At 45.2% G+C, this 15,940-nt stretch overlaps 1 protein-coding gene across 1 annotated transcript in view; it reads right to left on the bottom strand.

Annotated features, from left to right (window-relative positions):
* Positions 1 to 5,546: 5,546 nt before the first annotated feature.
* PAGR1 (PAXIP1 associated glutamate rich protein 1) overlaps positions 5,547 to 15,940 on the bottom strand; it is an 11,665-nt gene continuing 1,271 nt past the window's right edge. The window contains exons 2-4 of the mRNA XM_077447393.1: positions 10,924 to 11,375; positions 10,698 to 10,780; positions 5,547 to 8,893 (exon numbers count right to left, since the gene is read on the bottom strand). Of these exons, the coding sequence (XP_077303519.1) occupies positions 8,715 to 8,893; positions 10,698 to 10,780; positions 10,924 to 11,375 (714 nt within the window). The 3' untranslated portion in view covers positions 5,547 to 8,714. The remainder of the gene's footprint in view (positions 8,894 to 10,697; positions 10,781 to 10,923; positions 11,376 to 15,940) is intronic.

Below are 15,940 nucleotides of genomic sequence, written 5' to 3'. Positions count from 1 at the left end.
ATTGCGGCAGTTCAGCTGCTTGATCTTTCTTACTGGTGGCGGGAGGGGATGCCCCCCTCTCTTCTGCCACTTCTCCGGGCTCGCCCCCCTCTCTTCCGCCACTTCTCCGGGCTCACCCACCCACTTCCGTCGCTTCTACGGGCAATCGGCGAGCCAAAGAAGGAATCCACCAACACCGGAAGGAAGCCACAGAGAAAACCCAGGGACAGATGGTCCCTGGCAATCTCTATGACTCTCAGGGGCCCAGGCGCGGTGTTATGATGTCACGTCCAGGCCCGGCAAAGTAAATGTTAATGGGTGCATTGCCACAAAGCACAAATGAGAATAAGCCCTTATAAGATGGAGACACTGTGGAGGGGGGGGGGTCAGGCATTTAGCGGACAGGTCAGTTACTGCGTGATTTTCAGGTGACCTCCGTCCTTCTGATTCCACACCTTCCTAAAACAATGAGCCTAAAGCTGACACCACGACAACGGTGTATACAGATGAAGGTGTGTGCTGGAAGAGTTAATCCCTGTGTATACTGACTCGCCTGGCAACGGTTGCTATGGGTGTGTTTGTGACCTGGGGACCTTTGTTTGCTGCGGTTGGATGCATCAATTATGTCCTATCCGGGTGATTTTCATGTCCTGCTGTTATGCAAAGCTCTGGCTTACTTGTACCGTCGTCTAGGAATCATGAGGAGGCATTATAATCTCTAAGTACCGGTAAAATCTGGAGCTGGATATAGTTCTCCCTTCCACCCCTGCAGCCCATTAACACGCAGCATGTTAACCCTTTCCTGGTCCTGCGTTGTACTTGATGATGTCAGGTGGCGTGCAACTGCCAGAGCTTCGGGGAGAAGGGGTTGCAGGGAATGGTTTAGCACAGCGTTTCTCAACTCCAGTCCTCAAGGTGCCCCCAACAGGTCATGTTTTCAGGCTTTCCATTAGTTTGCACAGGTGATTTGATCAGTTTCACTGCCTTAGTAATTACCACAGCCGTTTTATCTTGAGGGAAATCCTGAAAACGTGACCAGAGGTCTGGAGTTGAGAAACACTGGTTTAACAACATGCAGGATGTGGGTGGAGGTGGTGGAGCCTGCGGGAGTGGTGTCATTAAAAGTGTTTTTTTTTTTCTGGTACTCTAGACCAGTGGTTCTCAACCCTGTCCTCAAATACCCCCAACAGGCCATTTTTTGGGATGTATTTCTCTTAGATAAAATAGCTGTCCAAAATACCAAGCCATTGACTCCATTTAAAGCACCTGTGCAAGATAAAGCAAAATCTGCAAACATGGCCTGTTGAGGGTACATGAGGACAGGGTTGAGAACCACTGCCCTAGACCGGTGGTTCTCAACCTCAGTGCTCAAGTACCCCCAAGAGGTCATGGGGGTACTTGAGAAATGAGGTTGAGAACCATTGACCTAGACCAGTGGTCTTCAAACTGCAGCCCTTTGTTTGCTTTTATCAGGCCCTTGGGGCACTATTTTCATCCACTGATACAAAAATTGGGACATAATTCCCCCGATTGACACCAATGAAGGAGCACAATTTCTTCCAATAACACCAAAGATGGGGCACAATTCCTCCTACTAACAACAAAGATGGGGCACAATTCCTCCCAATGACACCAATGAAGGGGCACAAAAAAAACATGTGAGAATGTGAGTTCCCGCTATGCAGAGATGTAAATGGGGCTTGACAGCTGTGTGTTTCTGTCCACTCCCTCCAATGTACATGTATAAAGATGGCCATACACTATGCAATCTGATTGTATATTGTGTCTTTAGTGAGAAGGGTGATCACTGATTCATTTAAAAAACGTGCACCTGGGAGTGGGTGGGTGGATGATGCAGGGTGTGTGCCAATGAGGTCAGCTGGTCAACTCCTTCCTGTGACATGACCTCTAGTCTGATCAGAAAGAAGACATTACTAATGGAGACGTGGATTAGGACAAGAAAAGTAAGTGACTGTAGATTTAATGAAAAGCTTTGATATTTTTGCATTAAAAAGCACATGAATGCTATATTGGTGCATAGGGGAACTGGAATTTAGAAAAAAAAAAAAAAAGTGTACAAAAGGTGAACTTACTGTCAGAAATCATGAAATCAGGCCAAGACAGAAGTACAGTTAAATCACACTTGTTTAACAATAGAAGTAAAAAGAACAAATGTAGTCAAAACATAGCCAAAGTTCAGTAACCGTTACAGATAGTCAGCCAAGCCAGAAGTCAGGGATCAGTGTAGTAGAACAGCAAGCAGGATCTGGAGCCAGAAGGGATGTCAGCAAAGCAAGTCTTGAACAGGATCACAGGAGGAGTTTATGTGATGTTGACCAAGGCGAAGGCAGAGATCCACTGAGCTCAACGGCTTAAGTAGGTAGGACTGACGAGCAGGATATCATCAACAGCCGAGTGACTGTGGAGAGAGATAGGAACTGGCAATTAGCCAACAGCTGAGCGGCCAGCTCAGAGAAGGAAGGGTGGAGCCCTGCCCTGACACTTACCCTTTAAATTGAACAAAGAAAAGCGCTCAATTCCACCATTAACAGAGTCTGGGTTAATAAGGGAATGCCTCCTGCACCACAATTGTGTTCTGCCAGCAGGAAGCCTTCCTCACCAGCAGAATGCAATGATCAGGCAAAAAAACAAAAACCACATTGGTTGTACTGAAGTTAATCGATGGATCGAATTCAGTACAATCAACCTGCCCATTAGATGGATAGAAATTCATCCGGTGCCAGCTAAACTATTGCACTGGGCTCTGGCATTTAGCCATGGATGAAGGGTTCAGGTGTGCCCCCCAGTTCGGCTGCTGGCAGCCTGTCAAACTCTACAAGTATCTGAGAGCTGGACTCCTTTCACAGGGGCGATCAGAAGGTCCATGCATGTCTATGGACAGGCAGGTGTAAAACAGACTTGTGTCCGTTTACATCTCCGCCTACCTCTGGGTCGGATCTGGATCTGATACTAATTAAAAAAAAAAATGGAATAGATTCCGTCTTCTTCTATCTAGGGGAATTGGATCAGAGCGGTAATTGGGTGTAAAACGGACAGCAGATTGTGTTTACTCCCAGATATTCATAGAGCAGAGTGGGCTCTGTCCGTGTCTGAGTGGACATGAGTGTGTCATCCACCCCACTCAGATCAGCGGGGGGGGGGGGGGAAATCGGTGAGCTGAGCAGAACATAATCTGCCCCATGTGAAAGGGGCTTTGCTGTGACGGTGCAGCAACTGTACTTACTGTAGTGCAGTATGTGCTCTGGGGGCAAATGCCTGGCCCGCAAGAAGTCTGAGTTCCAAGCATACATTTCCCTGGCCCTGTTCATACTGCACCACCCAGCCGCAGCAACTCTCATCCTCTCAGAGGCTGACAGGCTTTCAGCAGGGGTGCCAAATGGGACACCTGTGCCCTCTGCCCATGTCTAAACACCGGAGACGGACAACTCCCCCCCCGGACCTGAAAGAGTCACCACTAAGCAGCGGCAATATGGAATTCAAAATGGCTGAAGGCCGAGGTCACTCTGGCCTGTGCAGCTGCCTAATGAATGGCCCATTCAGGACAGGCACAGTGCATCTGGAAAGTATTCACAGCGCTTCACTTATTTCACATTTTGTTACGTTACAGCCTTATTCCAAAATGGATTAAATTCATTATTTTCTTCAAAATTCTACAAAAACAATCCCCCATAATGACGTCAAAGAAGTTTGTTTTATATTTTGAATAAATTTCAAAGATTTCAAAACAGAAAAAAAAATATTACAGCCTGAAGTCTTTTTGGAGTATGATGCTACAATCTTGGCACACCTATTTTTGGACAGTTTCTCCCATTCTTCTTTGCAGGACCTCTCAAGCTCCATCAGGTTGGATGGGGAGCTTCTGTGCACAGCCATTTTCAGATCTCTCCAGAGATGTTCGATTGGGTTCGGTTCTGGACTCTGGCTGGGCCATTCACAGAGTTGTCCCGTAGCCACTTCTTTGTTATCTTGGCTGTGTGCTTAGGGTTGTTGTCCTGTTGGAAGATGAACCTTCACCCCAATCTGAGGTCCAGAGCGCTCTGAAGTAGGTTTTCATCAAGGATATCTCTGTACATTGCTGCATTAATCTTTCTCTCGATCCTGACTAGTCTCCCAGTTGCTGCTGCCGAAAAACATCCCCACAGCAGGATGCTGCCACCACCATGCTTCACTGTAGGGATGGTAATGGTCAAGTGATGAGCGGTGCCTGGTTTCCTACAGATGTGACACTTGCCATTCAGGCCAAAGAGTTCAATCTTTGTTTCATCAGACCAGAGAATTTTGTTTCTCATAGTCAGAGTCCTTCAGGTGTCTTTTGGTAAACTCCAGGCAGGCTGTCATGTGCCTTTTACTGAGGAGTGGCTTCCGTCTGGCCGCTCTACCATACAGGCCTGATTGGTGGAGTGCTGCAGAGGTGGATGTTTTTCTGGAAGGTTCTTCTCTCTCCACAGAGAAACACTGGAGCTCTGTCAGAGTGACCACCATTGGGTTCTTGGCCACCTCCCTGACTAAGGCCTTTCTCCCCCATTTGCTTAGTTTGGCCTTCTCTAGGAAGAGTCCTGGTGGTTTCAAACTTCTTTCATTTACAGATGATGGAGGCCACTGTCCTCATTGCTGCAGAATTTTTTCTGTATCCTTCCCGAGATCTGTGCTTCCATACAATCCTGTCTCGGAGGTCTACAGACAATTCCTTGGACTTCGTGGCTTGGTTTGTGCTCTGACATGCACTGTTAACTCTGAGACCTTATATAGACAGGTGTGTGCCTTTCCAAATCATGTCCAATCAACTGAATTTACCACAGGTGGACTCCAAGTTGTAGAAACATCTCACGAATGAGCAGTGGAAACAGGATGAACCTGAGCTCAATATTAAGTGGCATGGCAAAGGCTGTAAATACTGTATGTACATGAGATTTTTTTATTATAAATTTGCAAAGATTTCAAACAAAACTTCTTTCACGTTGGCATTATGGGGATTGTAGAATTTTGTGGAATATAATGAATTGAATCCATTTTGGAATAAGGCTGTAACATAACAAAATGTGGAAAAAAGTGAAGCGCTGTAAATACTTTCCAGATGCACTGTAATCATTTCCACAAATATTTATACAGAAAACTGACTAAATACTCACAAAAATCAAAGATTTGTCATGTTTTAGGTTATGCTTCTCAATGTGACAGGGGAACCCCTCACCACAACGAAGCCATGTGCATGGTGGGCCCTATAGGCCGGCCTACAATAGTGCAGAGTTCAGATCCATACAACACTGTATGCACTATAGACCTGAACACAAGATTTTATACACGCGTGTTCATCATGAGGCCTGAAAGATCCATTGGTGTCATGCTACAGACCCTGCCAAGTGGCATTGGTCCCAGAATAAGAAGACACCCAGAACCAAGACACCGTCAAAAGCTCCGTGAAGCCCAAGCAACCTAGGAACCCCAGTTGAAAATGTCTGCTCTGGATACTACGCAACAGCATGAAACCTGCTCTGTTATAGCACCACCATGTGGCCAAAACTAGATGCTGCAGATAAACCACAAAATTAAAAAAAAAAAACATTTATTTACACGGCATCGGCAACATACACATAATTACATTACTGGTTCCATACAGAGGAAGCTGTTGGGAGAACCTTCCATTGATGACTTGCTTTACTACAAGGGTTATCTTCCATCTCCATCCTCATTTAAAGCCTAACTCCACATTTAATGTCTATTTAGATTTGTTTGGGCCAAGCTGGCCCAAAGGAACCATTTAATCTCTAACACAGGTGCACACGCAGAGAATGCTGTATAAATTGCCTCAGCTCCATACAGTATATAGCGTATATACATGGTGGGGGGGGGGGGGGGTGAAGATCTGCTTTAAAATATATCTAAGCTCAAGAACAATAAAAAAAAAATGTAATAAATTGCAGCAGCTTACCAGTCCCATTGGGCTCATGCCCACTGCAGCTCAAAAAAAAAGTTGCTTTTAGAAGCATTTGAGCTTTTATTTCTCTGCCTAAAAGCTCAAAGAAGCGTGTGCTTTTTTTGTGCTCTTTTGCACGTCTTTATTGATTTTTTTTTTTTTTAGCATAAACGTATTTTTTTCCCCACAAACAATCCCCCTCAGCTAATTTTTCCTTTTTGTGTGTTTTCGTGCTTTTTCACAAGTTTTTTGGGCATTTAGGCATCTTTTCTGCTTGAAAAATGCGAGTTTGGTGTTTTTTATTTTTATTTGTGCCTGTAAACTCCTGAAAGAGCCATAGTGTGCATGGACTCATTGGCTAACATGGAGTACAGATTCCAGGCAGAAAAAAAAAAAAATGACAGCAAAAAAAAAAAAAAAAGTTATAAGCCTGTAGGAGCCCTCATCAAATCTGTATAATAGCAAACGATATATTGATACCCCAAAAGATCTACTGTAATAACATTGTAACAGATTTTATAATCAACTAGAGACTTATGGCTATTACCTACGTGAGTAATATATGTCTTTTGTTCAGCACAATTATTATACATGGGGGGGTTATTTACTAAAGGAAAAATGCACTTTGCACTACAAGTGCACTTGGAAATGCAGTCACTGTAGATCCAAGGAGGACATGCAAGGGAAATAAAAAAACAGCATTTTAGCTTGCACATGATTGGATGATAAAATCAGCAGAGCTTCCCCTCATTTCAGATCTACAGCGACTGCACTTTCAAGGTGCACTTGCAGTGCAAAGTGGATTTGCCTTTTGTAAATAACCCTCATAATGTTTATGCATTGGACAATTGTACAATTGTTTTTTTGGGTGAACTAAAAACGTTTTAATTGAAAAAAGAAAAGAAAAAAGCCTGTAGGAGATGCATCTTTGAGATGCCATGTGCATGAGCCCTTTAGAGGCGGTAGCTGCATTCGTTTTTAAAGCCTTCTTATTCCTTTATTTTCAGGTCAGTAACGCATTCCCTGTTCTGAGATGACATCTTCCCCTCGCCATATTATATCCATGGAGGAGCAGGACCTTTAGTACAGGACTACAGACCCCTCCACCCTCAGTAAAGTACACTGAAGGTGTTCCGTAGTCCACAGTGAGCTAGAAACAATGTAACTGATAACAGTCAGAACATACAAACAGCACAGAAGTTACCAGCTCACAAAATTTCTGCCAAGACCCCCCCCCCCATTTCATATAGGAATCAAATCATACTGGCGCCATTTAATAAACATTTCAATCACACATAAGAATATCTTGTCCTTTCTCTTGTGGTCTGCAACTTTTTCTCAGTTAAAGGGAATCCATATACAGACTTGTTAAAATTATATACAGTACGTCATTCTCATCTTCTTCATTTAGCTTCCTGCTTAGTGGTGCTACACAGTGGATGCGCTTTATAGTTCCCCTGTTACAAGGCAAAGCTTTTCTTCTGCTCACACTTACCAAAACCCAATACCCACCTTATGTGGCCAATTGGATTTTTCTCAGTAGTGATTTAGCTGGGTAGCCAACTCAGCCACATAATACACAGAATTCTATGTAGACAGAGGCTCGGCCGATCACAGTACAGAATACGACAAGCATGTACAATGTGAATGTCACACCACAAAACTTCTCCAGTAAACTGTACAATCATGACACTGACTGTGTGACCACTATAAACTACCCAAGTGTTTCCCAGTAGAACATCTGCTGGATATCCTGAAAATGAAAGTAGGCAATCCAAGAAAACATTTGTCAGAAAAAGGTGTGACTATTCGAAGAGACATTTGGCACATCAATCAAGTAAACCCCAACTCCGGACTCATTTTCTTCCCTAAAAAAATTGTCCTCCAGTTCAGGCTGCAATCTAGAGTCCCCTAAAGTACCTTTCCTCCGCCACAAGATGTCCTCAGTTCCCCAAGCTGAACAAAGTCAGGGTCAACAAGGAGGAGCGAGGACATACCTTGAGTGCAGGGATATCACCCTGGAGCCTTGTATTCACTGTGCAGCACAGACATCATCCCCCTCAGTGCTGCTCTCTGCACCAATAAGGACTGGCCAGCCCTGAGGAGAGGCTAAGCGGAAGCATCCCCTGCAGCACCATATAGCCAGCCTGACGATTTCAGAAAAGGCAAGTATAGTTTAAAAAAAAAAAGAAAAAGAAAGAAAAAAACCCCAGTGCGGTGCACAAGGGAGGGAGGAGGAAGAGAACAAAGTTTGGAGTTGGGCTTTAACAAGATTGCGTCCATCAGAAGTTTTGATTGCCGTGCTTTACGCATTCCAGGTGACGGTGTGTAAATATTCAGGACGCAATTCACAGTTTTTTTGTTAGTTTTTTTTGAATCACAACAACCTTTATTGGCACCAGACAACTCCTTCCCCATCAGACACAACTCCATCCCCAATACTGGCTTGGAGGCTCTGTGCCCAAGTCCATATTGTAGTGGAAACATCACCAGCAGAGAAGGAGATGTCTGACTTTGTCTGGTGCCAATAAAACTTGTAATTCAGCAAAGAACATGGCAGAGCGCAGCCTGAATGTCTACATGTCTTGAGGGGAGAAGGCGGATTTCGGAGAGACTCTGTTGCTGCCATGAGGTTGCCTGAAGCGGAGCCATTTTTAAAATGTTTGTGTTCCAGATAACAGTGCTGGCTCTTGGTCAAGAATTCTCAGAACATAGCCTCATCCATCGAAAGTTCACAACCAAATAGGGCCCCGTGTCCCCACTTTTATTAATTTACTTCCAGTCTCTATCTCCCACTAGTTCAGTATTTCCTCTGTCGGGGGAAGATTGCGGAGGAGCGTTTCGGCGTGGGTACAGAATCAGGGTCCATATCAAAGAGATCGCGGCCCGTTTTTAGGATCTGCTCTTCGATCTTCTTATGACGCTTCATGTCCGAGAGAACCTTATCCAGCCTGGCCTCCCTCTTCTGGCTGCTCCTCACTGAGAAACAAGGGGAACAAATACAACAAATCAATGATGTTATTGACAGCAATTCCAAGTTGGCTTGTATTATGCCCCTTTCACACTGGGGCGGTGCGGGCGCCGGCGCTATTTTTAGCCGCTAGCGGGGCGGTTTTACCCCCCCCACTAGAGGCCAAGAAAGGGTTAAAACCACCACAAAGCGCTGCTGCAGCGGTGATCTGCCAGCGGTATAGCCGTGTTGCCCCATTCATTTCAATAGGCAGGAGCGGTATACACATCGCTCCTTCAACCACTCCAAAGATGCTGCTAGCAGAACTTTCTCACTGTGCTGAGACAGACACGTCGGAGCCCCGTTGTCCTCTATGGAGAGCGGATGAAAATGGACCACCTGTCTGTTATCATCTGATTCTGCAGACAGATAGAGAACAGGGTTTCCATCCGTCTGTATTTCACAGACAGGATCAGATCAGATACCATGTCACTGCTGCTGCATAGAGGTGAATGGAGTGTCTGATCAGGTCCGCCTGAAAAACTGACAGACAGACCTGATCAGAGCGCCCGAGTGAAAGGGGCCTAAAGCACACTGTAAAGGCCCTCTCCTAGGGGATGAGACAAAAAAATACTGTTGGAGTGGATTATATCATATAATATAAGAAATATATCATTTTCAGTAAAAAAAAAAAAAAAAAAAAAAAAAAAAAAAAAAAGGAGGTCACCATTACATTGATCAGTACATAGGAACTTTATATTTTAAAAGCCTCTATTGATCCTTCACTGGAGATAGTAGATTACATACAGCCAGCACATTTTGGTCAAAGTTGACCTCCATCAGTTCACATTTACCCAAAGCTCTGTCACCACCATGGAACGTTTAACCGAAACCTTGGGCTCTATGGTGGCACAAGGTTTGGCTGAAACTCCTTGGTTATATGTAATCTACTACATTTAATGAAGAGTGCAGGAGCAATAAAAACAGCGGTGTACTGTGAACAGTGGTATCTTCTCATGGCACATTCAGCCAAACCTCGTTCTTCATCATTTCACATTCATGCACAACTCGGGCCTTTATCATGGCACGTTCACCCTCAACCCAGGCCTTTATCATGGCACGTTCACCCTCAACCCAGGCCTTTATCATGGCACGTTCAACCTCAACCCGGGCCTTTATCATGGCACGTTCAACCTCAACCCGGGCCTTTATCATGGCACGTTCACCCTCAACCCGGGCCTTTAACATGGCACGTTCACCCTCAACCCGGGCCTTTAACATGGCACGTGCACCCTCAACCCGGGCCTTTATCATGGCACGTGCACCCTCAACCCGGGCCTTTATCATGGCACGTGCACCCTCAACCCGGGCCTTTATCATGGCACGTGCACCCTCAACCCGGGCCTTTAACATGGCACGTGCACCCTCAACCCGGGCCTTTAACATGGCACGTGCACCCTCAACCCGGGCCTTTAACATGGCACGTGCACCCTCAACCCGGGCCTTTAACATGGCACGTGCACCCTCAACCCGGGCCTTTAACATGGCACGTTCACCCTCAACCCGGGCCTTTAACATGGCACGTTCACCCTCAACCCGGGCCTTTAACATGGCACGTTCACCTGAACCTCAACCCTCTGCATGACACACTGTTTGGCTGAATTGCCTTGACTGTATGCAAGATACTACATCTGATGAAGAGTGCAGGAGCAGTGTGAAGTAAACATCATAGTGTCCTGCACAAACGTCTTCACTCCATTTGGAATAGACCTCCCATTACTAATGTTTTATCTACATAGGAGACACTTCCCAATCCATTATCCCCGTACATACCAGGCGTTCTCCTTCTGTCAATCAGTGAATTTTTCGGGGTGACTGGTTCATCGTCAAAGTCAAACTCTGTGGGAACATGCGGCCTGCAGAAGAAGACAAAACAGAAACTTTGTCACATCTGCTTTACAGAATACATAATATATATATATATATATATATTTATTTTATGTATATCTCACCATATATCTATCTGGTGTTTTACTATAGAATTTATAAATCCACTCACCTTTCTTCCTCTTCCTCCTCATCCTCCTGTTCCTGGTCAGACTCCTCATCCTCAGGATCCGGCTCCGGAGTCGGAGGTCGCCGAGCCAGGATGTCCACCTGAAGAGGGAGGCTCCCCTCGCTGGCGATCAGCTCATACAGGCGCTTGATCTCCTCTGTTTGTGGCATCCAGCCCTCCGTCTCATCTACATCATCATCACTGCATGGGATGCACCAGTCTTCATCATCCTCCTCCTCGTCCTCCTCATCCTGCCGGTCCTGTTCCTCCTCCTCCACCTCGCCCTCTTCCTTCTCCCTCTCCTCCTCCTCTGCCCCTTCCTCTTCCCCCTCCTCCTCCTCCTCCTTCTGGTTCTGTTCCTCCGTTTCTCCTTCCTCTTCTTCCTCCTCCTTCACAGCCAGGGACTCCATCCCGGCCGTCACCTTCTGCTCCCCATCTTCCGAGGCTTCCTGCATCTGCAGGGAGACAAAATACAATGACATTCCGATTGGAATACACCTACAGTAATACCGTCCTGTCTACACTGCTGAGGAGCAGAATACAAACATGCTAACTCACAAAGACTCAGTAAAATAAAACAAACAGCTGACGTATATTAACACTTTTGCTGCCAGAGCCGGTTTTTGCATTTATTGGACACGTTTGAAAAATATATTTAGGCCTGAGGATTTTGATAAAACCCCCAAACATTAAAAGTAGACGCCCTGCAGAATAAAATAGTGGTAGTTACAATTTTTTTTATGTCACTCAATACTTGCACAAGGGTTTATCAAGTGAAAATTCTCAAAAAAAAAAATAAAAATAAAAAAAAAACACACTACAGGCATACCGCGCTTTACGTACCCTCACTTCACGTACACTCGCAAGTACGGGCACATTGGCGCCTATGGGAAATCTTGGTCAGCTTGACATGGCACTGCTCCCAGACTAGACGTGACAGGGACACCAAACTTGGGGAGCATCGAGAGGGGACCCAGGACTACAACATATCCAATTTTTTTTTTATTTGGGGTCCGCCAGCTTGCCTAGGTAATCAGTTATACCTGTAAAAGGACTATTGCAATGCAGTACATGCATTGAGAAGTGAAAAAAGGTATTGCTTCACTTTAGACCCCTTTCACATTGTTCCGGCCCGGATGTCAGCGGTAAAGAGGCGCTATTTTTTTTTGCTGCTTTACCGCCATTTTAGTGCCGCTATTCAGCCACTAGCAGGTCGGTTTTAACCCCCACTAGTGCCCGAAAAGGGGTTAAATCCGCCCGCAAAATGCCACCGCAGCAGCGTTTTGCCAGCGGTATGACAGCGCTTCCCAATTGATTTCAATGGGAAGGAGTGGCGAGTTCACCACACCTTCACCGCTCCAAAGAAGCTGCTGGCAGGACTTATTCTGACGTCCTGCCAGTGCACTGCTCCAGTGTGAAAACTCTTGGGCTTTCACACTGGAGTGAATGGAGTAGCTATTTTAGGGCAGTTTTTAGGTGCTATTTTTAACGCTATAGCGCCTGCAAAACGCCCTCAGTGTGAAAGGGGTCTTAAAGTGTTAGTAAACCCAGTAAAATCTGTCTGTATGTGCAGAATAGCATGCTGGTTATAATCCCTGTGGAACGTAACCACTTCAATACCGGTCCTATTCTGGCACTTCTCTCCTACATGTAAAAAAAAAAAATCATAAATTTTTTCGTAAAAAAAAAAAAAATAATTACTCAGAACCCCCAAACATTATATATGTTTTTTTAGCAGACACCCTAGGGAATAAAAATGGCGGTCATTGCAACTTTTTATCTCGCACAATATTTGCGCAATCATTTTTTCAAATGTCCTTTTTGTGGAAGAAAACAAATATAAAAAAAAAAAAAAAAACAGTAAAGTTAGCCCAATTTTTTTGTATAATGTGAAAGATGATGTTACGCCGAATAAAAAGATACCCAACATGTCAAAATTGTGCACACTCATGAAATGGCGTCAAACTTCGGTACTTAAAAATCTCCACAGGCGACTCTTTAATTTTTTTTTTTTTTACAGGTTACCAGTTTAGAGTTACAGAGGAGGTCTAGTGCTATAATTGTTGCTCTCGCTGTAACGCACGCAATGATACCTCACATGTGTGCTTTGAATGGCGTTTACATATGTGAGCGGGACTTTGTGCGTTTGCTTCTGAGCGCGAGCTACCGGGGACAGGAGCGTTAAAAAAAAAAATTTTGGTCACTTTTATTCCTATTACAAGGAATTTGAACATACCTTGTAATAGGAATCGATTGTGACAGGTCCTCTATATGGAGAGATGTGGGGTCAATAAGACCCCACATCTCTCCTCCAGGCTGTAAAGCATAAGTTCGGAAAAATAAAAATTCACCGATCTCACGATGACACGAACACGATCGCGACTTTGTTTATATGCGGGGTCCGGGCGTGACATCATAATGTCGCGCCGGGGCCAGACGGTCATAGAGATGACCATCCGATTCTTTTTCCGGGGCCTCGATGGCATGGGTGAGCCCGGAGAAGCGCTGGATGTTCGACGGGACGTCCTCTCCTGACGCCTATAAGAACGATCAAGCGGCGGAACTGCCGCTATGATCGTTCTCATCATGCACATAATGATATCTGCATGATGCCTGTAGCTGCACTCATCATTCAGATATCCCCACACAAAGTCAAGGACGTCATATGACGGCGTGCGGTATTAAAGTGGTTAACCACTACAATACAGGGCACTTTCGCCCCCTTCCTTCCCAGCCCAATTTTCAGCTTTCATCGCTCTAGAGCTTTCAGTGACAATTGCGCGGTCATGCTACACTGTACCCAAATAAAATTTTTATCATTTTGTTCACACAAATAGAGCTTTATTTTGGTGTTATTTATTCAGGACTCCGTTTTTAATTTTTTGCGATATAAGAGCAAAAAAAGTGGAAATTTGGGAAAAAAAGCAATATTTTCTTTTTTCTATTTTAAAAGAAATCCAATAAAATCAAATTTTGTCATAAATTTAAGCCAAAATGTATTCTGCTACATGTTTTTGGTAAGTGTATAATAATTGGTTTGTGTGATCACAGACATATGTACACAAATGATCATGTACATATGTGTGCAGGTGATCACGTACATATGTGTGCAGATAATCATTGGGACATGTGATTTTAGTGGGACATATGTGGGGGACATGTTTTTATTATTAGCGACATGTGTTTTTATTATTTGGGGACATGTATGTTTTGGGGACATGTGTGGGGACTGTGTTTACACTGTGTGGTGTGTTGTGTGTTGACACTAGACTGATGATCAGTGAGTAAAAAGCTGTAAAAAACAGCTCATACTCACTGATCATCAGCCGGCTGCAGCGTTCTGCTCTCCTCTCCTCAGCGATGATTTCCGTGTGAGGAGAGGAGGAGCCGATTGCCTAGCAACCGGCTGTTTGTTTTCATCACATGACGGCTGTGATTGGACACGGCCGTCATGTGATCAGGAGGGCCAATCACAGAGCCCTCCTGCCGATCTGAGATGTGCCGTGTCCGGGTGACACAAGCACATCGGGCACGCGCGATCCCGCTACTTCTGAAGGACGTTCAGGAATGTCCTATCAGAAGTAGACAGCTCCCACCCGGCCGTATATATGCATTGGCCGGGTGGGAAGTGGTTAATCCCCTGCATTGTGTAAAAAGGCTGTTTTTTCCTGTATGGACAGATCTTCCCCCTCCTGCAGGGTCTCTCCAGACAAGGCCAGATAAGACACAGTCAAAGTAGTAAAGCTGCACATGCTCAGTTTGGTCTCTATGGCTGCAGAGAACATTTCCTTGTTGAGCTGAGATTTTCAGGTCACATGGTAATGACATCACACATGTGGGCGTGTATACAGATCTTAAATGACAGTCCCAGTCCCCCCTTCCATGCCCAGTAACTAAAAAAAGTACACAGTGGGTGGGATGTCTTGATTGATGGATGATCGAACGATCCGTTTATTAAATGTCAGCAGCTACAGATTGTATCCTCTCGGTTGATTCATGTAACGCCCCCCCCCCCCCCCCCCCCGACTGTTTTTTTTTTTTTTTTTAAAGCTATATATCCGATGACCCGCCTCCTCTCTCGTATGACAGCTGCAGCGAACGGGCCCGAGGATCCCCCACTGATGTCAGTCGGGAGGGGGAAGAGGAAAGAGGCGGCCCCGCCCGCTGGAATATGAGAGAGGAGGCGGGCCATGTGAGTGCCAATTGGCGCTCTGTAAACAGGTCATTAGCTGCATTTTTTTTATAAAGCAGTCACAGGAGGACATTAAATGAATCAACTGAAAAGATAGTGTAAATTTAATCCTAATTTGAGCAGCAGGAGGGGGCAGGGAGGGGGGGGGGAAGAGGACAGAGGAGAGGACAGGAGACACAGCAGGTGACGGGGGCAGGTAAGCAGACCACGGTGTCAGGGTTCAGCAGCCTTGATATACCGTGGTCCGTTTACAAAGGAGAGGGCAGAACCAGGTAGGATCAGCCAGGTGATAGAAAGAGCCAAATTACACAGCACAAGCACTGGGCTGTATAACGTGCTTTAACCGCTTCCCTACCCGCCCATCGTCATACGATGTCTGCAGATGGGATTTCCCATACTGGGCGAGCGTCATACGACGTCCTCGCCTTCCCGGCGGTATAGAGGGGCGCGCAAGTGCCCTGCTGCGTCTCCTAGGTGCCGATGTGCGTGCAACGGTGACCACAATGTCCGCCGGGCACTTGCGAAAGCTCATTACAGAGCAGGACCGTGGACCTGTGTGTGTCAACACACAGATCCACTACGATTGTATATTACCTCAATACATATACATGAATCCGATCTCATTGTCCTTCGGACTATTTCACTTAGGATGATGTTCATGTTTTTTTTTTCCCTTTCTTTTTTTTATGTTTTTGCTAAATAAAAAGATATTAAACAAAAATAAAAAAAAAAACACACAGATCCACATGCTGTCAGGGGAGAGGAGAGGAGACAGATTGTTTGTTCCTAGTGTATAGGAACACCGATCAGTCCCTAGGTAACACATTT

This window comes from Lithobates pipiens, unplaced genomic scaffold, assembly GCF_037356315.1.
Source record: "Lithobates pipiens isolate NorthernLeopardFrog02 unplaced genomic scaffold, aLitPip1_a1.2 Scaffold_22, whole genome shotgun sequence".
In the NCBI taxonomy this organism is placed as follows: domain Eukaryota; kingdom Metazoa; phylum Chordata; class Amphibia; order Anura; family Ranidae; genus Lithobates; species Lithobates pipiens.
The sequence above is the reverse complement of the archived record's forward strand: the minus strand, read 5'-3'. Positions and strand labels throughout refer to the sequence as shown.